Genomic DNA, 23,092 nt, shown 5'->3' with positions numbered 1-23,092 from the left:
GAGATTAGAGCCAGCCAATCAGGGCTAGGCTAGGCCCTATATAATGGCTGCCCAGGAGAGCAGCAGGTAGTCTGTCCCAGAATTTCATGGGGGAAGGTCTGTCTCCAGAGCAGGAGACCAGCATCTCGGGCTGGGCAATACTGCATCTGGCCATCCGATGGCCAAGACAAATTGTAACCGGCCCTTGAGACAAGGGGCTAGACTTTGGGGGTTGCAGTTGCCAATCAAGGCAGGTGCAAGGCCTGTTGCTAACCCCCACCCCTGGAATGGGGTGAGGATGGACTAGTAGGCACTGCTGGAGGCAGTGTGAAGCGGTGAGCAACGCGGCTCCAGATGCCAATGGAGGACAAGAGACGGATGGGACGCTGCCAGCAGAGGGCGTTCCCCATGGACTGAGCTAATTCCCAGAGCGACCAGCGGGAAGCGCCACGCTGGTGAGTCCCAACCCTGTCAAAACCGCCCAGCCCTATTGTGCGCCCACTGCTACCCTGCAGACGACTCTGGTCAGGACCAGACTGGGCCAGCTGGAGTGGCCTCCCTCTGATTGGGAGAGCGAGAAGGGGAAATAGAGCTCCCTGGCACTCACAGAAACTCTCCCCCCTCTCTGTGGAGCAGGTTCTTCCCTCTGCCCCCCAAATTCCTTCATATGGGGCAGGACCTCTTTCCCTTGCACCCACTCCCCTCCTCCCTTTCCTTGGTCTACCCCCGCTCATTCCCGTTGCGCCCAGGCAGAGCTCTCCCTGCCCCATATGGTGCAGAAAAGCCCTTGTGTCAGGGCCACAGCCCCACTGGAGCTCGGAAAGCTCCACTTTTGAGGAGGTGGGGGTGGGACAGAGGCTCAGGGCTAGCTTCACCTTCTACCCTTTATTCTCCTATTGGCCCTTCTATGGGGTCTCTGGGTGTGACAGGAATAGGAGCCTCCTTCCAGCTGTCTTCCAGGCCCTGGGATCTGGCACAGCCTCCCAGACGGGCGCTTCCTGTAGCTGAGCCACGTCAGGGAGCAGCGGGGACAGGTCACCTCGTCCCAGCAATGCCGGCTCTCAAAGAGGCTTAGATGGAAGACCCCAGTCCCTCATTGAGGTAAGAGCCATTTACTTCTTGGGGCATGTGGGTCTCTTGGGGGAGAAATGGCATCCCCGATGCATAGCCTGTCTGGGAGCTTTCCCTGTCCCTGGATCCCAACCCTGGTACAGAGCCCTATTTCTCATCATGATATCCTCATTTTATTCTCAGAGGTGGTGTCCAGGATCCTGGAGACTGTTTCCTGCTGCAGGAGGTTTGAGCGGGGAGAGATCACTCACTGTCATGACCCAGGGGTCTCCAACCCGGGTCTGCAGGGTTCATGGGAGCAGCCACACTCCAACCCTCCACCTGGAAGCCTGCTGAAAATTGCTTACCTCGGACCCATGAAGTTCAGCCCCAGTTTGAGGCTCCACTCCTGAGGTCCTATTGGAGGAGTCCCAGGAAAGCTCACTGGCCCCCTGGCCCTGCGTAAGACAGCAGCAGGAACACGAAGCTGACTGAACACCAGGCCTGCTCCCGGTTCTGGACCGTGCGCTGCCTGGTTCTTATGCCGCTCCCCTGGCTTGATTTCCTGGCATCTGAGTTGTGGTGGTGATAGCAAGTTTGTCTTTTGCTGCTGATCTTCCAGTATCCTGACCTGGCTGACTCTCCACTCCTGTCATGTGAGTGTGGACTCTGGCTCTGACCAGTAGGTCTGGCTGCCCTTGACCCAGCCGTGACATTGCCTTAGGTACAGCTTCTCCATTGCCCCTTTCTGATCTCCAGCAAGATACACCAGTCCCTTGGCTCCCAAAGTCCCAGTTGCCCGCTATTCAAGGGCTGAGGGGTAGTGCTTGTATCGCCCCACCCCAGCTGCTTTTCCTAGGGGAATCTCCCTAGAGCAGAGGAGAAATCTGCTCTTTTCTTAGGATCAGTCCCACTCTGGCCTCAGCTCGGCTACTTTGTTTACCTGGGGTCAGGCACCACTTTTGAAGCCCTTAGCGTGGAGGTGGGAGCAGAGGCTGAAGCTCCAGCAGTTTCCACCAAAGAACACCCCCCTGTCTTTCTATGGTCCAGCTAGTGCTCCCCATCCATCCTGGAGCTGAACACCAGATGGGAGCTGATGGATTGTCCTTGGTGGGCCATGTTCTTTTGTGTGATGAGAGGGCCAGGAGCAGATGCACCACGCCTGGCCAGGACCGGGCTAAACAGCCTGTAATGCTAGGTGAGTCAAACCAGGGCCACAATACAGACACCCTGGGCATCCATGGGGACTGAATCTGGGCCCTTCACTACCAAGAGCACAACTGGTTCCAACTTGAGTCATGACGCTGGTGACCCCTGCCAGCCCCTCTGAGGTGGATCAGTATTATCCCTGTTCGCTGGGGCATAGGGATAGAAAGCAACTGGCTGCAAGGTCACACACGACGTCCCTGACAGAGGCAGGAAGGAAGCGTGGGACTGATACCAGTCCAGCTCCAACCACTAGACTCCACCCACTTCCAAAGTCCGAGAACCCAGGAGCCCTGACTCTGACACTAGGCCTTAAATGACAAGACCAACCTCCCTCCCACTCAGGAAGCCATAGAAGGGACCAACTGCTGAGCTCTCCTTGGCAATGCCGCTGTCAGAGACCATTGCTAGTGGGTGCCAAGTGCCTGAGCAGGGAACTGCTTGAGAGCCTCCTAGAGACTCGCAGGTGTTTGACTGTGACCCTCAGGGAGCCGTGGCAAGAGACTCTCCGGCTCTAACAAAGGGTTTCTGTTCTCCTAGACAGTCAGCCAGTGAGGCCAGTTTGCAGAATGTGGAAGAGCCCTTTGGTGAGGCATTGGAGGATTCACCATGAAGGTGGCAGCAGCGGCAGTGCCTGGGGTCCCTATGGGCCAAGCCTCAACTCCTGCCAATCCAGGCTAATCTCCCCCTGCTTTCAGCAGCACTTGGCTTTAGCTGCTGGGCCTGTGAGCCTAGACCAGGGGTCTCAAACTCAAATGACCACGAGGGCCGGCTGAGGACTAGTTCATTGGCCCGAGGGCCGCATCACTGACACCCCCCCCCCTCGCTGCCCCCAGTCCTGCCCCCAGAGGGGGCAGGAGGAGTGGCAGGAGCTCAGGGCGGGAGTTGAGGTGCAGGGGGCTCAGGGCAGGGAGAGGGAGAGGTGAGGTAGGGAGTTGGGTGCAGTAGGGGGCTCTGAGCAGGGGGTTGGGGTACAGGGTGCAGGAGGGTGTGTGGTGTGTGGCAGAGGGTTGGGGTTCAGATGGGGCTCAGGGCAGGGGGTGGGGGATGCAAAAGGGGGCTCAGGATAGGAAGTTGGGGTGCAGGAAGGATGTAGGATGTGGCAGGAGGTTGAGGGCAGGGAGTTGGGGTGCAACAGGGGGTTGAGGTGCAGGCAGGGGGCTCAGGGCAAGGAGTTGGAGGGGTGAGGTAGGGGGTTGGGGTGCTGTAGGGGGCTCTAGGCAGGGGGTTGGGGGGCAGGAGGCAGTGCCAGGTGTGGCAGAGGATTGGGGTGCAGGCAGGCGGCTCACCCCAGGGGGTTGGGGTGCAGGATGGCATTGGCCTGTGGCCTGGAGCCGCTTACCTAGAGAAATAGCCCCGCAGGCCGCGTGTTGGAGACCCCTGGCCTAGACAGAGCACTCAGGTATTTCCATCAGCCTGCTCAATGGCAAATGCAGCCACCCAAAGAAGGGAAGGAGAATGGAAGTGAAAGAGTAAAGCTGGACCATCTGCTGAGCTGCTGCAATCGAATGAGCAGAGCCAGGGAGAGAAGAGGGAGAACTCGAAGGTGGCTGGCGGCAGTAGGGAGGAGAAGCAGTTTGGGAGCCAGGAGAGGAGAAATAAATAGTCAATGACAAATGCTGCCAGCTTTCTCTTGTGTGGTGAAGGGTTGAAAAGAGGTCTCTTTAAAATAGCTGTGTATGGGCGAGGGGGGTGTCTATAAAGGTAAGAGGTCACTCTAGGGGCTTGAAGTCCCAGATTCTGGGGCTATTGCAACTCCCTCAGGTGGTAGCAGTAGTGAGCGCTTGTCCTCCTTTTCTGGACTAACCACCAGAAAAAGGACACGATACATGTGGCCAAGGAAAGACAGAGGCAGTGTTGCCTGTTAACATGGCTCTTGTGGGGGAGCACGGCAGGTTACTTTGGACTAGGTAGGAGCCACATGTCTCCAAACCTGCACCTCCCGAGGCTCCAGAGACTTCGCTCCCGATCCCAGAGCGTCCTCAGAGTCCTACAGTGCCAGATGGAATCTGGCCTCTCCCCCCACCTCAGCAGTCCAGAAAAAGTTATTGGTAGACATGTTCTGGGTCCTCTCCTGCCACACTCCCCTGTTGGCGACTAATGCAGTCCCAGAGTCCAGGCTCGGATATTAGGAAACACTATTTCACTAGGAGGGTGGTGAAGCACTGGAATGGGTTCCCTAGGGAGGTGGTGGAATCTCCATCCTTAGAGGTTTTTAAGGTCAGGCCTGACAAAGCCCTGGCTGGGATGATTTAGTTGGGATTGGTCCTGCTTTGAGCAGGGGCTTGGACTAAATGACCTTCTGAGGTCTCTTCCAACCCTGACATTCTATGATGTCTCTGTCCCTCTTTTATACTCTCTTTCAGTTGCTAGAAAGATTGTTGCTGTGTCATGGGGGTCAGGCAAGCCCATTGGTCAGGCAGTACCCCACTGACTAAGTGCCCTCTCCAAGGAGTCTCTCAGAGAGTGGATTCTCCCTGATGGGCCATCAACACCTTTCTGGCCCTCCTTTGTTTCTACTGTAAAGCAGGCTGTGGGCGTCTCCCAACCTCACAACATATTTCAGAAACGCACAGAGAGCATAACTTCCCATACAATGACAGCACATCCAATCCAACAGGTTATTAATGTTCAACAGATCCAGACATTTTACATCCCACCTCACAAGGCATGCCTAATACAAAACATCTCATAATCATATCACAGTGGTGAATACTGTGTGCTACTGAGGGATACAGGGTTCCAGAGTGTCAGTGTATCATGGCCAATGGCAGTAAAAGCCCAAAGGAGATGCTCCCCTGGAACAGCCTTTGGTGACAGCAAGGTCCCCACTGAGAACTTCAGTGCAACTCTGCAGCTGTTACCCACCTGTCCCCCCGCAGCATCAGCTGCAACTCCGTGCTTTTTGAGTGGCTTCATGCTGGCTGCATGCCTAGAAAGCAGATAAATCTGCTAAATCTTTTCTTTCCCAGAAAGAGCCATTCCCATGTTTTTTTCGATTTCCACCCGCGTCAGACAGGAAACAAACCCAATGCAGAGTGGAGGGTGTCACGGCCATGATGCACTCTGAGAAAACCCAACAGCATTCACAGCTGGCTGTGTAACTTTTCATTGTCTGATCACTGCCTTCCTGCCTCCCAGCCTGAGATCCAAAGTGAAGATGTGGGGTGTTGAGAAGTGGCTTGCCATTAGTAGGGTTCAGAGTTAGCACCACATTGAGATGGACTGAGGCCAGCTCGCCCCCCCGCCTCTGATAGCTGTTGTGTGAGGCCCACTACAGACTGGGGCAGAAGTTAGTTTGTTCTGGAACAGCCTTCTAAGAGGAGCAGTGAGGGCAAAAAACCTAACTGGCTTCAAGACTCAGCTTGAGAAGTTTATGGAGGGGATGGGATGACGAGACTGCCCACCATGGCATGTAGCCGATCTGTAACTGCTAGCAGCAAAAATCTCCAACAGGCGGTGATGGGACACTAGATGGGGAGGGCTCTGAGTTACTACAGAGAATTCTTTCTCAAGTGTCTGGCTGCTGGGTCTCCCCCACAAGCTCAGGGTCTATCTGATCGCCATATTTGGGACTAGGAAGGAATTTCCCCCAGGTCAGATTGGCAGAGACCTGAGGGGAGGGGTCGCCTTCCTCTGCAGCACGCGGCACAGGTCACTTGCAGGTTTAAACTAGTGTCAATGGTGGATTCTCTGTAACTTGAAGTCCTTAAACCATGACTGGAGGACTTCAGTAACTCAGCCAGAGGTTCGGGGTCTATTACAGCAGTGGGTGGTGAGGTTCTGTGGCCTTCAATGTACAGGAGGTCAGACTAGATGACCTTCTGACCTTAACGTCTATGAGTCTTATTGAGTGGTTCACCCTTCATCTAAAGAACCCAAACCTGGGAAATACCAGACAGGAGACCATCAAACAGGAGTAAAAAGCAGTAAAAAGCCTCAGCAAAGAGCTCCAGGATACATAGCAGGGCTCATGTGGCAGTGAGTTCCAAAGACAAAAGGACCCATTCATAAGATCACTTTATCTGAAGAAGCCACCCCAGAGACAGCTGCACCTCAGCGCTGGGCGAGCCATCCCCATGTAGCGTTGCTGTGCTGCTTTTCCTCAGCTGTTCCACCCCAGAGGTGACTGCATCTCAGCCCCAGGTGACCATTACCCAGCAGTGGAAAGAGTTCAATATTTGCTAAGGGTTTTTGTTTTCAGTTCTAAGAAATGCCTCATTTCTGAGAAGAGGCAGTTGGGATGTCATTTCTGGACGGAGAGGCAGTGGTCACATCCAGAAATTCACTAGGGGGTTGTATCTCTGGCCAAGCTGTCCGGCCCCCCAAGTTGATCACAGTTCCTGGCACTTTCAGTGCCTTTTAAAGCACGTGCACTTCCAGACCCTGCTGCTCCAAAGAGCCCGTGGGGGGATCTGGGGAATGAAGATTCTCTGCACCCTCCAGTTTCTGTCACTTGCTTTTCCAGCCTGGCCCCATCTCTCCGGGCCTCTCTGTGCTCCCCTCCCACACGCACTCTGCCTCCCACCCCCTCACACTACAATGTGAGAGCAGGGCCACCCCACCCACCTTCAAACCCCCGCCAGCTGGGCTGCTGGAAGGATAAGACACAGGGAGTTACGCAGGTAGGGCTCCGGGGGCTATTTAAAGTGCCGGGGCTCCAGCTACCTCTGCTGCCTCAGTTCTCTAAATAGCCGTGAGAGCCCCGCAGCTTCCCCAGGGCTCCGGCAGCTATTTAAAGGGCCAAGGTGGTAGAAGCAGGGGGGCCCCTGCCCTACCTGCCTCCAGCCCCGCACCCCCTGCCCCCACCAGCCCGTCTCCAGCCAGCCCCTGCCTGCCTCCAGCGCCGCACCCCCTGCCCTGCCCGCAGCCAGCCCCACACCCCTTGCCCTGCCTCCAGGCAGACCCTACCTCCAGTCAGCCCCTGCCCTGCCTCCAGCTAGCAATGTATGTAATATACCATTTTTATTTATATAGTTATGGAAAGTAAATAATACATGGAAGAAATAAAAGGGCGTTTTTTACGTGTTTTTTTTTTTTTAGTCATCCCTGTCGGGGCCCCACCTAAAATGTTCAAATTGGGCCCCGCACTTCCTAAAGCCAGCCCTGGCTCCAGGGAAGTCTGTAAGCAGATCCCCTCCTGTGCACCCCTAGGCTTTGCTAGAAGCAGATTTGGCTGGTGCTTTTAGTCTCCAAGTCTCTCTTTCCTCCTTCCCCACAAACCCCTCCATTGTTCCCCTCATTCTGTCCTCTTCCTCACCCCAAAAATCTGCTCACTTTCCCTTTCTCCCCAAATCCTCTCACTGCCCTTCTTCCCCATCTGCCCTACCCATCCTCCAGCCCTGGCACTCGCCCCTCTCCCTATTCATCCCCCAGCCTATCCCCTATCATCCCTTCTCCTCCCTTCCCACCCATACCCTTCTGTCCTGCCCCAAAAGCCCCTCCCTCTCCAAAGCCCCCTCTTTCTTTTCTCCCAGATCACTTCCTTCCCTCACCCTGATCTCACCACAATTCCTTCACTCTCCTCTTTCTCTCACAAGCTCTCCTCCTTGTCTCCCAAACCTCCTCCTCCTTCTCCTGTTTTTTTCTGCCCAATCCCTCCATCTCTCCTTTCTCCTGCCTCATACTGCTGCACTGTCACCCACTTCTCACCACACCCTCATCTCGTCTTCCTTCCTCCAAATCTTTAGCTTCCTTCCCCAAATGCCTCCCTTCTCTCTTTCCTCCCTCCAAGTCTCCTGTGTCTCTCCTCTCCCCAAACACCCCCTCCCAAATTCTCAGCCTCTCTCCTCCTCTTCCTTTGCCCTGCATGCCCTATGGTCAGGCAAACCCATAAACCTGCAGAAGAGTTTAAAGAGACGTGAAACTGGAATCCTAAAAGATGAAACATGAAGTTTGCCCCAAGTAACAACTGGCACGGAACCAAACAAGACAAGATTTCAAAATCATCCCAGGCCTGATGGGATTTACCCAGCATGTTACATCTCACACTAGCAATCCTCATCACAGACTAGAATCACCGATCATGACAGAGGTTTTTATGGGTGCTGCAGCTCATTAGAAACATGCGGGGGAGAGGGAAAGAACTGAGTGGGGTTAGCAAATTTGTCAATTTCAATGAGACTGCTTGCCACATTGCCACAAGGGAGGTGGGAGGGTGATGTAAATCAGATTTTTTAGGCTTGGGGGTTAGAAAGGCACATGTTAGAAGTTTAGCCAAGATCTCAGCAGTATGGCTAGGGGTGTTTTGGCAGGTTCCTCACATTCTGATTGCCTTTTGTTGAGATGTTTGTTTTTATTACTTCTCTAAACAATCCCTGAGGTACCCACAATGTCCAATCCTAGGAATTCCGCTGTTCGAGATGCCGCCTTCCAGCTCCCTCGTCAGCCAAGAGAACAGCCCTGTCTGTGCTCGCACAAAACTCGACGGGCTTTAGAAGTGAACTTACAGCACAGCTTGGCAAGGAAAGCCATTTTAGAGCTGCACAAGCGAGACTGGATGCACAAAGCTTTGCTTGTCCTCGGCATGTGAACTGGCAATGGGAGGTGAGCCATTCGTCTTTAAGGCAACGGCCCCAATCCTGCATGGAGCACTGTGTGAGCAGACCCCTGTGCCTCCGTGGAGTCTCACTGCAGCAAATGAGAATCCACATAGGCTCAGGTGCATGCCGTTCTCAGTACAGTCAGGATCAGAGCCTTAAAGTTAATGGTTTGAGCCCAGCCCAGGTCAGTAATGACTGAAAGTTGTTACCCTCTGAAAATTATTTTAAGAAACTCAGTTCAGGTGTTACGGGGCAGATGCCTGGCTCAGAAACCATTAGCCCAATTGACCCTTTGTTGGCTGTCTCAGCAGAGAAGGCTGGGACGGAATTGGCACGCAGTCTGACCAGCTCGTGCACTCGAATAGGTGGCCCTTTCAGGTCAAAGTGCATACAACTCCACTGCATGCACAGATCCCATCTGTCCATAGCTAACAGCTCCATGCTTGTATGTGAAAACTGGGTAACGGTGTGCATCAGCACATTCAAATCCCTAATTCATACATGCAGACTGGCAGGGGCAGAACTGGGGGGAAAAGCAGTGGGTCTCTTCCAAGCCCCGCCCACAAACCAAGCCTCACCCAACTGAGATGCCACTCATGGTAGATTGCACAGATCTTCGTATAATGAGCATCCATCTCCTTTCTTGCAGCTCTGAGTGTCACAGCTGATCATCCTCTCTCTCCTTTCTTGTATGTTTTGATCAGCAGTAAAATAGATGTTGCCATTAAAATTACCATCAAGCGTCAGAGTCAACACCCCATTGATTTGAATGGGGCTGTTTACACGTCCAAGAGCTATTGTTTCAGGCTGGTAGCAAACTCAGGCAGCTATCCCTGCTTGGTTTGCTTCTTGCCAATTTTCTTTGCTATCATGAGGGTGAGGTACTTGATTTGCTCAGAATTTGGAGCACAGAATAGCAGTGTGGGGAAATAGAACGGGGGGGCCTTCTTTTTAATAGCCAAAGCTTTAAATCTGAAGGCCCCGAAATAAACCCTCCAACAGAGATCTGTTATGCTGACTACCCTTACACAAAGCAGTACAGGCCCAGGCCTGAGCAAGACCGTACAACACAGTTCTCTGCCAAACTCGGTTAAGGGTAATGGCCAGAGGAGGGGGGAGGAAAAACAAAGAACAATGATAAAGGCTACAACAGAAACTGCTTTAGCAATATAATAACCGCAAGTTTATGAAATATAATAATAACCGCTTGTTTATGAAAACAGAATATCGGCTTACATTAAGAAATTGCTTTTGCAACGAGCAGCAAACTTTCCAATTCCAGCTATCTGCAAAATTAGCCAATCATAGATCTTCTTTAGGTGTCCCCTGGTAACCCCCTTAACCGTAAAACCCTGGAAAATAACATGTACCTTGCCGAGAAATGTACCCAAACTGGTGCCAAATACCACCCCTGGGGGAAAACCACCAAGCGCCCCTGTACCCAAATAAAGCACCCAATTCTCGGCAAATAGTAAGGAAGGTGCCGGGAAGGGGGGACTGCCCCCAACCCCAATTTCTTAACTCATGACGTATTGTTTGTACTTTGCTTGCGGTTGAATGAAATAAAAGCCGCCTGCGAGCGGTCCTAGGGGTGTCAGTTCTCGAACTGCACCCCAAACGCGTTTGGTACATATTGCAATAAAGGCCTCGGGCTCTGAGTCTGTGAACCAAAATCAATGCGTGGGTGATTCTTTCCACGACAGCAGCCACCAAAAAACAGCACAGGCTCATTCAGCTTTTAGCTACCTCCTAACAGCATGCTGTTTGTGCAGCCAAGACTTTAAACAGGTCTCCCATTTCATGAGGCTTTGGAGCCATTACAAAACAATCACTGTTGGGATAAAACAAGAAATGATGCTTTGGAGGCTAAGTGCAGCTTTGTCCTGTGCTAAAGCTATGGGAGGATGGTCTAATGCAGGCGTCTCAAACACGAGGCCCACGGGCCAAGTTATTTGCTACGGCCCACCATAGGCGCCGCCTCCACTGGCAGCTAAGCTCCCCTCCCCCGTCTACCCCGAGCGCGCCGCATCCCTGCTCCTCCGCCTACCTCCCAGTGCTCCCCCTGCCAAACAGCTGTTTGGCAGCACTTAGGACTTTCCAGGAGGGAGGGGGGAGGAGCGGGGACATGGCGTACTCAGGGGAGGAGGCGGAGAAGAGGCGGGGCTGGGATTTGGGGATGGGGTTGGAATAGGGGCAGAGAGGGGGCAGAGACTTTGGGGAAGGGGTTGGAATGGGTGCGAGGAAGGAGTGGGAAGAGGGGGGCAGGGGCAGGGCCTCATGGACTAGACGAGCAGTCTGAGCTATGAAGTTCAGCATGTATGGGTCTTTGCTGTGAGTAATTGGGAAGAACGTTTCTTAAAAGTGGCAATGTATTTTGTCTGAATATCAGGATTTTCCCACACCAGATCCATGAGCCAGCCTACCTTACACACATACAACTCAATCAGACTTGGCCCCTTTGCTACACGATTGAGTCATTGGCCTCCCACCTTTGTTCTGCAAAGTCTCGATTGCCCAATTATTAAATTTTCCAACAAACATCCTCACCCTTCTCTCCTGCCGCTCCTTATGCGGCGGAGGAGCTCGCCCTAAACATCCTCATAGCCACACTGTCCTCTTTCAAGTCCTTAAACTCCTTTCTGCCTTGATGCCTACAAAAAGCTGGACAATGGCAGCTGGTTTGCTGAGCACTGTTTTTCCAGCTGACCAGTGTTCCATTGTTTCCTCATGCTCTCCTTGTCTGTTTGTTGTATCCCTGCATTGTCTATGGTCTCCCACTTAGTTTGTAAGCTCTTGGGAAAGGTACTGTCTTTGTTATATGTTTGCACAGTGCCTAGCACACTGAGATCCTGGCCTTTAGATGCTACTATAATATCAATAATAATCTGCCATTTTAGACAGCTATTCAAACAAAGGTGCAATCCATGTTTTTTTTTTTAAAGTAAATAAACTTTGTATTTTTAGCAGATAATGAGCCACGTCCCCAACTGCCCAATCTACAGGGGTAAGTTCTCAGAGACGTAGGGATATTATTCCTTGTGTCTCCAGGCCTGATCTATCCCATTGGACTCAGAGAGAGCGTTTGCTTTGACTTTCAATGGAGTCTGCCTGCATATAGTTAATTTACAGGGTTAGGACCTAAGGGCCAGATCCTGTAAGAATGCATTAGTGAGAGGATTTACAGGATTGGCCTCTACAACCAGCAGAAAAAAAATGAAGATAACATTTGCAAGGTGGGCATATGGACCATTGGTGTGAAATAAATTGATGGGGGGGAAGACCGAGAAACCTAGTGAACACTCAGCAGTTCAGATATCATTATTTTACTACACAGCTGTGAGAAACGATCAAGATAAAACACAAATCCTATAAAACATGACTGGTTTTGTGTCTTATGTATGAATATGAAGCTCAGACCAGGTTTGCTAGCAGCTTTGCGGAAGCTCCCCAACCTTTCAAGCCAGACTGGGACAATGTATGGTTTTACATTGACACCAGTGATTCCTTGCGTGGTTTTGACACAAAACCAGCAGAAGCCTTGGATTTAGAGAAAGATTTGCTTTGAGATTTGGGATTTGTTTGAAAATGAAACTCAGAGTGGAATTTGGTGGGTGTAATCACAAATGGATGGAACCTGGGTAGACTTTGCACCAGCTCTCGCTAAAGGAAACAGCCAAGTTTTACATAGAACCAGTTTAATATGCTAAATCTGAATGTTTCCTCTTCTCTTTAAAGCTGTCCTAGTCCAGTTTAAATTCTAGAGGTTCAGGATGGGATCCAAATGAAAAACTCTGGATCCAAACAGTGTTACCAACCCCAAGGATGCAAAAATCATGAGTCAGCCCCACCCCCCCAAGATTTTGAACAATAAAGTTGAAGTTCTCTTTATTTGCCTTCTGGATTTTGAGCTTTTTTGGGCCCCCACTTTCAAGCTTTTCTCTGCAGCCTTGGGGGTTAGAAACTCAACTCATTTTTTAATAAAAGCTCAGAGTCTCACCTAATCACATGACTCCAGGAGCTCAGACATGTAGAAAAACACCAACTGTTGGAAACAGGGCAAGTACCCTGAACTTTGGGGAAGAAAGTATTGGGAGCTGAATGCCACACTTTTTTGCTCATCTCTGCAATTAGTTTAAAAAAAACTCAGCTCTCTCCAATACCCCTAAACCACATGGGTGTGAGCTGCGGCTCAGAACCCAGCCCTGGAGGCTAACTTTGCCACTGACCCATCTGCAGCGCTGGCTGGAGCCAGCACTGAACACCCCAGAGCTTTGGGGATCAGCAGGACTGAACCGTGCAGGGATGACCTGCAAATGGAAGAACTCTTTGGAAACAACGGGATGGGATCCGGGCCGGACCGACCGCCGGGCTCCGTGCAGAGGCCACTGGGCATCGCTGCAAGGTGGCACTGCACTGAACTAGCCATCGCTGTTATTGGGCTTGTTAATGGTTCTCCGGCTGCCCCCTTCTCCCGCACTCGCCCAGCCGGTCTGACGCCCGCGGCTGCTGCTGGCCCATGGGGGGGAGACACGGGGCTGGCACCCCTGGGTCCGGGGCTCCTCCTGCGGTGGGGAGCGGGCTCCCCGCCGAGCTGGGCAGGGGAAGCCTTGCGCAGGCGCCGGCGGCCGCCTCCAGAGCAGCTGGCCCGGGCATGGCCAGGCGGGCTGCGCTGGGGGACACGGCCGCTGCTGGGCGCAGACGGCCGGGGAGGAGGCGCCGCGCTCCTGCCTTCTAGGCGCTCGCTCGCTCGCCCCCGGGGCCCGGCTGGCAGCCGGCACCATGCGCCAGTCCCTGACTCAGCAGCGCTCCAGCGCCGTCCCCCTGCCTGACTCCGCGGGTAAGTGCAGCCGGGCCGGGCTCGGCGGGATTGCAGGCAGCTGCCTGCCCCGGGGCGGGCACGTCCAGCCCCGCTCCCCCTGCCCCAGGGCCGGCTGGCGGGTCCCCTGGCCAGGCAGGCGGCGCCCCTCCCCGGGCGCCTTGGGGGAAGCTGGCAGGTCTGAGGGCAGCCGGGGCAAAGGCGGCTCGCTCAGCTCCCCGCAGCCGCCCCCCGTTTCCACCTGCAAGGCCCCGCTCCGGCAAGCGAATCGGCTTGAACTGATGCCGAGAGAGAGGCGCGGGGCCTGCTGCTCCTGCTCCGCGGTGCAAATCGCCGGCCGGCAGCGGAGTTACCGCGCCCTGCGGTGCGATGCGGGCGGGGGCCGTTCCGTTGGTGGCTGGCATTTCATTGACACTTCTGTGCACACACCAATGCAGCGGGGCCCAAGCCTCCTGCCCCTGGCACAGACACGCAAGTGACAGCACGAGCAGGCAGCGAGTGGTTCCACTCGTCTTTTTCTCCAAGTGAAGAGGCTGGCCGGCTTCGGTGATGCCTCTAAACTGCTTGTTCCGGGCCACATTTTGCAAAGCTTTTTGCAAGCAATGGCTTCTGTTTACGCTGGTGCTTACCTGCCATCCCTCCTGCCCATTGGTAGCGCCTACATAGGGTTGTTTTTAAATCTGCTCATTTGTAAGCGGAAGTTTAATCATTTGATGCTCAAGCCTGACTCTGAAATCCATTTTCAGCTAAATATGGGGTCTAACACACGACAATGCAGGTTTACAACAAACACCGTATGATTAAGTAGCTTCCCGTTTGCAATTGGAGCAGCATTTCAGGAAATGTTGCAGAATTCATAGCCTCTCTCCAAGAACTTTCCCCCTTATCTCCCTCATTCGGTGGGGGAGCACGAAGCTAATGTGTTTTTCAGCCTTTTTTATGTATCATGTACGCTACCTGCTCTCGCATTATGCTTTAATAAAGCACTAATTCTGGGTCAGGTGCTGCAGTGTTGGGGAATGCTGTAGACTTGTTCTTGGGAGCCACTGAATGTATCAACACTGTTTTGGGTGAGGTGTGTTTGAAAGGGTGTTTGTGCCGGAGTCACAGCTCAGGATACAAGGTAGTCGACAGTGTCTTACGGCCGTAAAAGTAGCTTGCGCTAGAGAAATTGTGAGCCTGAGCCAGATAATAACTCTTATCTTTTTCCGTCCCCTTTTCGTCCAATAAGCTGGCCCACACTAGACGTCCCGCCTCCCCTAGGTATCACTTTTGGCCATATGCATTCATGGGGCCGTTTGGCTATTTTGAAAGATATTTTTTCAATGTATTGAATTTATCCTTACAAGAATCATGACAAATAAATACATATTTCATGCCTCTTCCTTGTTTTGGAGGAAGATATGCTTTAATGCGGTGATTACAAATCCAAGTACGTTCAATTAAATAATTGCACAAAACCACTAGTACAATTCTAAATACAGGAAATGAATGGTAAAAAGGCTTAATGACCAAGGAATCAGTGTTAAATATGTGCTCATTGTGTGCCATCTTCTCCGCTTCTGATAATCATTTTATTTTTTAGTCAATGGTCTAAGGATATACACATGACAATATAAATAAAGATAAACTACCCTAAACTTTTAACAGTAACCTAAGAAACTGGTGTTGGCTTGTTTCTTCCAGTGGGGAATGTGTGTTATATACTAAAGAGTTGTGAATAACAGGACGCTCCTAAGGTTTAAAATGGATGATCTTTTTGAAGGACAGACACATTTTAAATATGTTAGCAAAACATACAACACAAACACAAACAGCACTGATCTCTAACTCCTCCGTTCTCCTTCCCAAAACAATTAAGCATGCATTCAAACCCCACTTGTATGCTATTTTATAGATAAACCACTTCAAGTGTACATTCAGACTAGCTTGCGTATTAACCGTTGATTAAAGTTGGTTAATACAGCAACTCTGTATGAGACAAAATGCAGGACTAATTTAAGTTATTCTTTATAAAAGAGTTGATGACTTTTTTTTTTACTTTTCTTTCCACAAGCTCTGCCCATTTGGCTAAGTTAAACCTGTAAGTCTTTGAGAATTTAAGGTATCCATCTGGAATGTAAATTTATAAAAATAATTAAATTGGGATTTAATAAATAAAATACAAACAATGGAGCATTAGGGAAAGCTGTATTTGTCAGGCAGTAAATACAAAGAAAACGTTCTCCTTAAGAGTCAACAGATTTTAAATGCTTTAGCAGGGCATATTTTGCATTGTTAACTTATTTGGCACATTTAGCAAAATACAAAACAGAAAAATACTTAGTCATCTATACACACACATACTAATTTCATCCTGTAGCCAGTAAAAGCCAGGGCCTGGTGATAAGATCTGGCCTGGATATTAGGAGCCACTTTGACAATCTTTGAAGGAAGTGGCTTTAGGGGAAGCTGTTTGAAATCTTTTTTTTTTTTTTTTCCTTTTATAAGCAGTTTTGTACCTGTTCTTTGTTAGTTAGCGTTAGCCTGGGTAAGCACTTATACTAGAGATGGTTTCCCCAGTCTCATGCTATTATCTCATGAGGCATTATTTCCCTGAGTTTTTGCCAATCTTTCAAGGCATTTTTTCACAGGGTATCAGAAATAGAAAACAAATCAATAACGTTAACAAAGGAGGATTGAGCATCCATCCTGGAGTGGAACTCGTCCCCCTACCACAGTAGCAAATTGTGTTAGTTCTGAAATGGAACTTTTCCCTAGCTGCGCTTTCAGACTGTGCTTTAAAAAAGTTAAAGGAGTTTGCTGAAGTTGATGGCTCGGGATGGGGCGGGCGATGTCAGCGGGAGGAATGGTGAAACTACAGGAAAAGTAACTGGCAAGGGGTATGCAGAGCTAAGGGCCAAATATTTGTAGCTGGCTGGCTGTCGCTCCTCATGATAACTGACCATGACGTCTGCAGCTAAAGTTAATTCAATCAGCCTGGAACCGGAATATTACTGGTATTATTCCTTGTTCCTACAACTCTTACTCACATGAATAAGCCTTATTTAGATATGCAGTCCCAATGAAATCAATGGGAGTCAGAAATACTTGCACAAGTAGAGGTTACAAGATTGTGATCCCAGTGGCTGTTCAACAAGAGGTTGAAGTGTGTGGTACAGCGATGTCATCTGATGCAATGGGACGTTGATCAGGCTGCCCTGATGTCAGTGTGTGCAGGGAGGGAGAGTTTCTATAATACACCTTAAAGAGTTTCTTAATACACAGTGAAATGCAATGTACTGGTCAGTGACCATTCAAGAGACCTATAGAAAACTGGTTCTTAATGGAGGTGGCCTTCTTAAGGGTTTGTCTACAAACACAAGGTGTTCCACTTTCACTGTATTGGCAGAGTTCAAGCAGTACAATCCCTCTTGGGTGCATGCAGTTTTCCTAGTATAAAGGTGTTTTTTACTGGTATTCCTGTATGGGAAGGGGAATAAGCTCTACTGTTAAAAGGCACCTTTATATTGATAAAACTGCACCCACAGTCAGGGTTCTACCAATATAACTAGCTAACAAATCATACCCCTAACCTACATAGTTATATCGATACAAAATCTGTGTGTAAACCAGAAAGAAAGGCGAATTGGGATTACAGCTGGTGTGCCTGGGGAATATGGCCTCAGAACAGAAGGCTGTCTCATAAGGCTGATAGGTTTCACTGTTTTTAAGGTGTGGGGGAATCTGGACCAGCACTTCTCTCCTTTGTCTCTGTCTAGGGAGCTTTGAGTGTGGGGTTCTCCTCTGTTAGACTGGTCCTTTCTTCTCCCTGCAGACTTAGCAGCTCCTCTGGGCTGGTTCTTTATAATACCAGATGGAGACTATTGGGGAAGGCCTTAGAATGTTTAGAAGTTGCTGTTTGGGTGAGTCTAACAACCATAGACTTCGCATAACTCAGATTTAGAATCACCCCGATGGCTCCCAAGAGCACTCGCGATCCAGAAAGCCAGGCAAGGGAAATATATTATCCTGCCAGCAGGACTCGACTTGTACTCAGCTCTGTTTACATAATTTATAAAATGTAATCAGAAGGATTGATTAGCAAAGTGATTTAAACTTTGCAAAATATACATTGAATAAACAGGGTTAAAATAGTGTGTGAACATCACAACTGGTTTTCCCGCTGGCTAATGGAATCATTACTTTATATTTACATGGTTTCAGGCAACCTATACATATTTAAACTTACTTTTTAAAAATCTAGTCCATAATCTTAAGTATTTATAGGCAGGTTATATACATTTTAATAATCCACAAATTCATTTTACAAACAGCATCTAAACATACCTGCAGCTTAATTATAGTTTAATATTTATGCCATGGGATGAGGAAAAATGGTTGTTACTAATGCCCATTTACGTAAAAGATTGGATGCCTGTATTTATTATCATGTGATGAGATCACCTTTTAAAGTGGATGGTGGCTGTTTAATTTGACTAAAGCAAATAGACTAAATAAGAATGTATTTAATACATGTACTAGTAATAAAATAATATTCCTTGTTAGTTGAATTGTCACAGACATTAAGGGCTAGATCTGGTGCAAATCAGCATAAATCCACTGAAGGCAAATGAGCTATGCAGATTTCCACCAGCTGAGATCCGTCCCTATATATCCGGACAGTGATAGATATAACTTAATTCCAGACAGTGATTTATATATTCAGCTAAAGTGAGAAATGGCTGACAGAAATAAAAAAGAGCTGAATATTACATTGTCAGAGAGAAAATCAAGCTTTGGCAGCATGTGATGGTGGGAGGGGGACTTTGGGAAATGGTTGCTGTCCCCAGATGGAATTAGCGAATTCTATTGTGTATGTGTGTTTTTAGGGTCATTCAATAGAAGAAAAAGAAATTCCCTCTACGTAACTGTGACTCTCCTCATTGTGTCAGTATTAATTCTTACGGTGGGCCTAGCTGCTACAACAAGAACCCAAAATGTGACTGTTGGAGGTTATTACCCTGGGGTTATTGTAAGTATAGAACTCGTAGGTAGGTCTAGAAAACTTATTGCCTACAAAGTCGTTTGTAATGCTGCAAATGTTATAAAAGGGTGACCCTCTCCTAAATACTAACATCTGCTCAGCTACTTTATTGCCATTTATTATGTATTATTATTTCGCATATGCCACCTCATGTCCATGTGAAAATCCCATCCAGTCAAGTTGCGGTCTTCTCCAATTAGACTTGGGCAATAACAATACATTGATCTGTACAGCTCCAAATTCTCTAGATAAATGTGATTTTTGGCTGACATATGGTTTGTTGTAAAACATTTTTAGTTTGCATAAGTCTGATTCATCCAGTGTGGAATAAGAGAGAGATGCCAAAAACAGTTGGGAAATCAAGGCGCAAAACATTACACACATGAGCTCAGTGGGACTCATTGTGCATAAAGTTACATTCAAAGTAGTTTACAGGATCACAGCCCCAGACTGGAAAAAACTTGGAACAGCTGAAGAAAGGAAAGAAATTAGTGCTAGATTTGACAAGGGATGTCAAAACAGTTAGCGTGCCAATTTCTATTTTAAAATGAAAATGGGAAAATAAGATTCCATCATAGAGGGATGTTTAACCTCTTGAAAGTCATTCATAGAGTGTAAACCATTTATTTAGTGATGGGAATATAATTTTGGCGTCTAAACACCTTGAAGTCCACTGGTTGGAAACCAGACCTGATTGCTAGCGATTGAAAGTTGTTACCTTTTTACAGCTGTCTGGCCTATACGAGGAGTGTTGTTAATCTCAATAGAGTTTGTACCTCCAGTGAAAAAATGTCTCCATCAGCAAAAAAAAAACCCTTCACTGTTCCCATTGGCACTCAGATTCTTGAGGGCACTGATTTAATTAACATACTCCGCATAGCAGGCAGGGCCACCTGACGTTTCAGATTGCATCCCTGCCTGTTAGTTTGTTAATCAGCTGGATGGAAATGTGCAGTGATCTCACGTACCTTTCTGCATATGAGAACATTGTAATCTGTTGCTGGGTTATCCAGTACATACTTAAAATAGCCAGGGTTTCACAACACTCTGGAGTTTCTCCTGACTCCTTCAAAGAGACTGCTGGAAGGAATGCACATGCTATGAGACTTCCCGAAGAAGCTAGCTTCTCTAGCTCCAGAGGAATGGCTTCATTCTGATTGTAGCAGCCTGGGAAAGTCTTGTTCATGCATTTGAATTACAATAGAACATGCAGAAGTGCAGATCATTCAATGCCCCTATCACGGCAGAAGAGGAAAACCCAAAACCATTGAGTTAACAATTAGTTTTTTTCTGAAAACAGGCGAGTGTTTGGCTCTGTCTGGATTTTTTTTCCATAAGGGACCCGTTCAGTCACATTCTACTCTGAGTCCCATTGATGTCCCTGGGAGATCTCTGCAAAGATCAAAGGTAGAGTTGTTTCTGTTGGAAGTCGTTGTTAAACAGAGACATATTAATAATATTTAGCACTTTTAATCCAATAATCTCAAAGAGCCTATAGACTATGGGTAAGTAATACCCATTGTATAGATTAGCAACTGAAGCATAAAGAGGTTAAGTGATTTGTCTTAGGTCATGCAGCAGAACTGTAACAGTTCTGAGATGGAACCCAGGTGTCCTGAATGCAACGTCTTGTTTAAAAGAAAACTGCTCTTTATATGCCATCTCTCACCTACTTAGTTAATTTGTGTGGAGTCCTACATTTTGTTTGAAGTTAGTAATAATAGATTTTACACTATTCTACAGTGCCGACAGTATTTCTAGTAACTGATTTGCTTAGTACTCGTTTCTTTCTTTCCTTTATTTTGTCTGTTCTGTGCAAACAGAGTTTACCAAGGTGGCTGATGAAGAACTGTGTAAATTGATGTTTGTCTGAATCAAATTATTACTTTCTTGGGCTTTTGTTCTTTTAGTGGGAATTTGAATAAAAATGTACCCTGTGTTGCTTTTTACTGTTAACGTGGGAAACAGAAGGGACTGGGGCCAGATCCTCAGCCGGCGTAAATCTGCATAGCTCCACTGACTTCCCTGCCCGTTTACGCAAGCTGAGGATCCGGCCGTGGAGATGTAGGTAACACAACACAAAGTCATGCTGTAGTGCGGGATGCCTAACCTTTGTGACACTGAGGGCTGTGTGGGTTATTTGCTGGGAATGCCTAATTTGTGCATTCACAGGAGGCAGTGTGGCCTATTGGATAGAGCACTGGACTGGGACTCAGCAAACCTGGGTTCTGTTCCCACTTCTGCCACTGGCCTGCTTGGTGACCTTGGGCAAGACACGCCTGCTCTCTGTGCCTCAGTTTCCCTTTGTGTAACGTGAGGATAATGCTACTCCTTTGTACAGCACTTGAAGATCTACTGGTAGAAGTGTTATTATTGACATAAATTCAGATATGAAAAATAAAGCACAGCCACCCATTATAATTGCTTTTATGTTTATAGGCCCTGGTTCAACACAGCATTTATGCATGTGCTTAAGCCTCATTGACTTCAGTGAGACTTCAGTATGTGCCTGAAATTAAGAACATAAGAATGGCCGTACTGGGTCAGACCAAAGGTCCATCTAGCCCGGTATCCTGTCTACCGACAGTGGCCAATGCCAGGTGCTTCAGAGAGAATGAACAGAACAGGTAATCATCAAGTGATCCATCCCCTGTTGTCAGTCCCAGGTTCTGGCAAACAGAGGCTAGGGATACTTCAGAGCATGGTTTTGCATCCCTGCCCATCCTGGCTAAGCCACGGATGGACCTATCCTCCATGAATTATCTTGTTCTTTTTTGAATGCTGTTATAGCCTTGGCCTTCACAACATCCTCTGGCAAAGAGTTCCACAGACTGACTGTGCATTGTGGGAAGAAATACTTCCTTTTGTTTGTTTTAAACCTGCTGCTTATTAATTTCATTTGGTGACCCCCTACTTATTGTGTTATGAGAAGGAGTAAATAACACTTCCTTATTTACCTTCTACACGCCAATCATGATTTTGTAGACCTCTATCATATCTCCCCTTAGTCATCTCTTTTCCAAACTGAACAGTCCCAGCCAATATATAAAGGGCTGCTCAGCAGAGCAAAGGCAGTGTTTCCCTGGAGGGCAAGGGGGAAGAACTATCTGCCGAGGAGCACTGGAGATACTGCAGTGCTGGGTAGGGTAGCGTAGAAATAGGGGAGCTCTTGGCTGACCATGGCCAGACTGAGGCCCTGAAGCAAGGACAGGGAACGTGCTAGGGCTACGGGGGAAGTGGCCCAGGGAAAGTGGGAAGCGGGAATAGGAGGAGGGGCAGTAAGTGGCTGCCAGCTATAGCAGCACTGGGCTGGGATGCAGAGTAGTGGGCAGGCCTGGGTTTCCTCCCCCACACTTGCCAGTGAGGAGAGTGGCCTAAATCCAGACTGCAGTTTGTTCCGGAAGCCAGGGGCTAGTCTAGAGACTGCAGTTGGCCGCTGAGGCAAGTAGAGGGACTGAGGACTGCCTGTCTCCCGAAACGGGGGAGACAGCGGGCTGGGGCACAGCCAGAGGAGTGTGCCCCGAAGAGGACACCGCCGTCCGGGAGCGATGTGGGTCCAGATGGTGGAGACGGTGGAGAAAGTGGAGGTAACGGCGGGTGAGAGTAAAAGGCACCCTGCTGGTCCAAGAGAGCTAATTCCCAGCACGACCAGCAGGAAGCACCGGGGCGGTGGGTCTGCACCGTTACGTTACATACCACAGTTAGTGATTGAAAATGGATTCGAATTTGGGAAGAGAATCTGAGGCCATGTCTACACTACAAACTCTGATTGCTGCAGTAAGGATATCGCTCATGCATGTGCACACTTGGCTTCTTGATGGACACTGCGCATGCTCACCAGGAGTGCTTGTGTCAATGCACAGTGCAGTGCACCGTGGGTAGGCAACCCAGTGTGCAACTTGCTATGATCCAGGGCACTGTGTTTTGGGAAATTTTGGCAATGCATTGTGGGACAGAAACAACTCACACAGAGGAGACTGGGAACAAGAGGTCACGTTCCCATCATGCAACTTTCTCTATCCCATAATGCCATCTAGGGTGACCAGACGTCCCGATATTTAAGTATTTGTCCCGCATCCTGACTGATCTTTGGTCGGGATGCAATTTGTCCCGATATTTAGGTGTTTGTCCTGCATCCCGACCGATCTTTGTTCGGGACGCAATTTGTCCCGATATTTCGCTCTGCCGGCTTTTTTTTTTTTTTTTTTTTGCTCCATTGGCGGACACCGCCCCCCCCCACTCCCTCATGTGTCCTGATATTTTCTTCCTCTCATCTGGTCACCCTAATGCCATCCCTATCCCATCATTTTTGTGTGGCACTTCTCACTGTCTGCCATCCTGACAGACGCATGGAGCCTGCACAGCTCTGCACTACTGTCAGCAACGTTGCAAACACAGGACGAATGATCCCCTACAAAGCCACAAGAAGAAGCAGAGCAGTGGGGGACGTGATGATTTTGTGGAGGACAGTTT

The 23,092-nt window shown here is 49.1% G+C and overlaps 1 protein-coding gene and 1 long non-coding RNA gene across 4 annotated transcripts in view; both read left to right on the top strand.

Annotated features, from left to right (window-relative positions):
• The first annotated feature begins 1,578 nt into the window (after positions 1-1,578).
• Positions 1,579-3,046, top strand: LOC117882979. Its single transcript, XR_004647150.1, has 3 exons — positions 1,579-1,685; positions 2,084-2,227; positions 2,776-3,046. It is a non-coding gene; the product is annotated as an uncharacterized LOC117882979 (long non-coding RNA).
• Positions 3,047-13,406: 10,360 nt separating this feature from the next.
• The window catches only part of TMEM255A (transmembrane protein 255A), a 54,017-nt gene continuing 44,331 nt past the window's right edge, over positions 13,407-23,092 (top strand). The window contains exons 1-2 of one of the 3 annotated variants that reach the window (XM_034781504.1): positions 13,407-13,614; positions 18,465-18,607. In XM_034781504.1, the coding sequence (XP_034637395.1) occupies positions 13,557-13,614; positions 18,465-18,607 (201 nt within the window). In that variant the 5' untranslated portion in view covers positions 13,407-13,556. The remainder of the gene's footprint in view (positions 13,615-18,464; positions 18,608-23,092) is intronic. The other 2 variants (XM_034781503.1, XM_034781502.1) reach the window with 2 other exon arrangements.

This window comes from Trachemys scripta, chromosome 9, assembly GCF_013100865.1.
Source record: "Trachemys scripta elegans isolate TJP31775 chromosome 9, CAS_Tse_1.0, whole genome shotgun sequence".
Lineage (NCBI taxonomy): Eukaryota > Metazoa > Chordata > Testudines > Emydidae > Trachemys > Trachemys scripta.
Note: the sequence above shows the minus strand (reverse complement) of the source record. Positions and strands in the feature narration are given on the sequence as shown.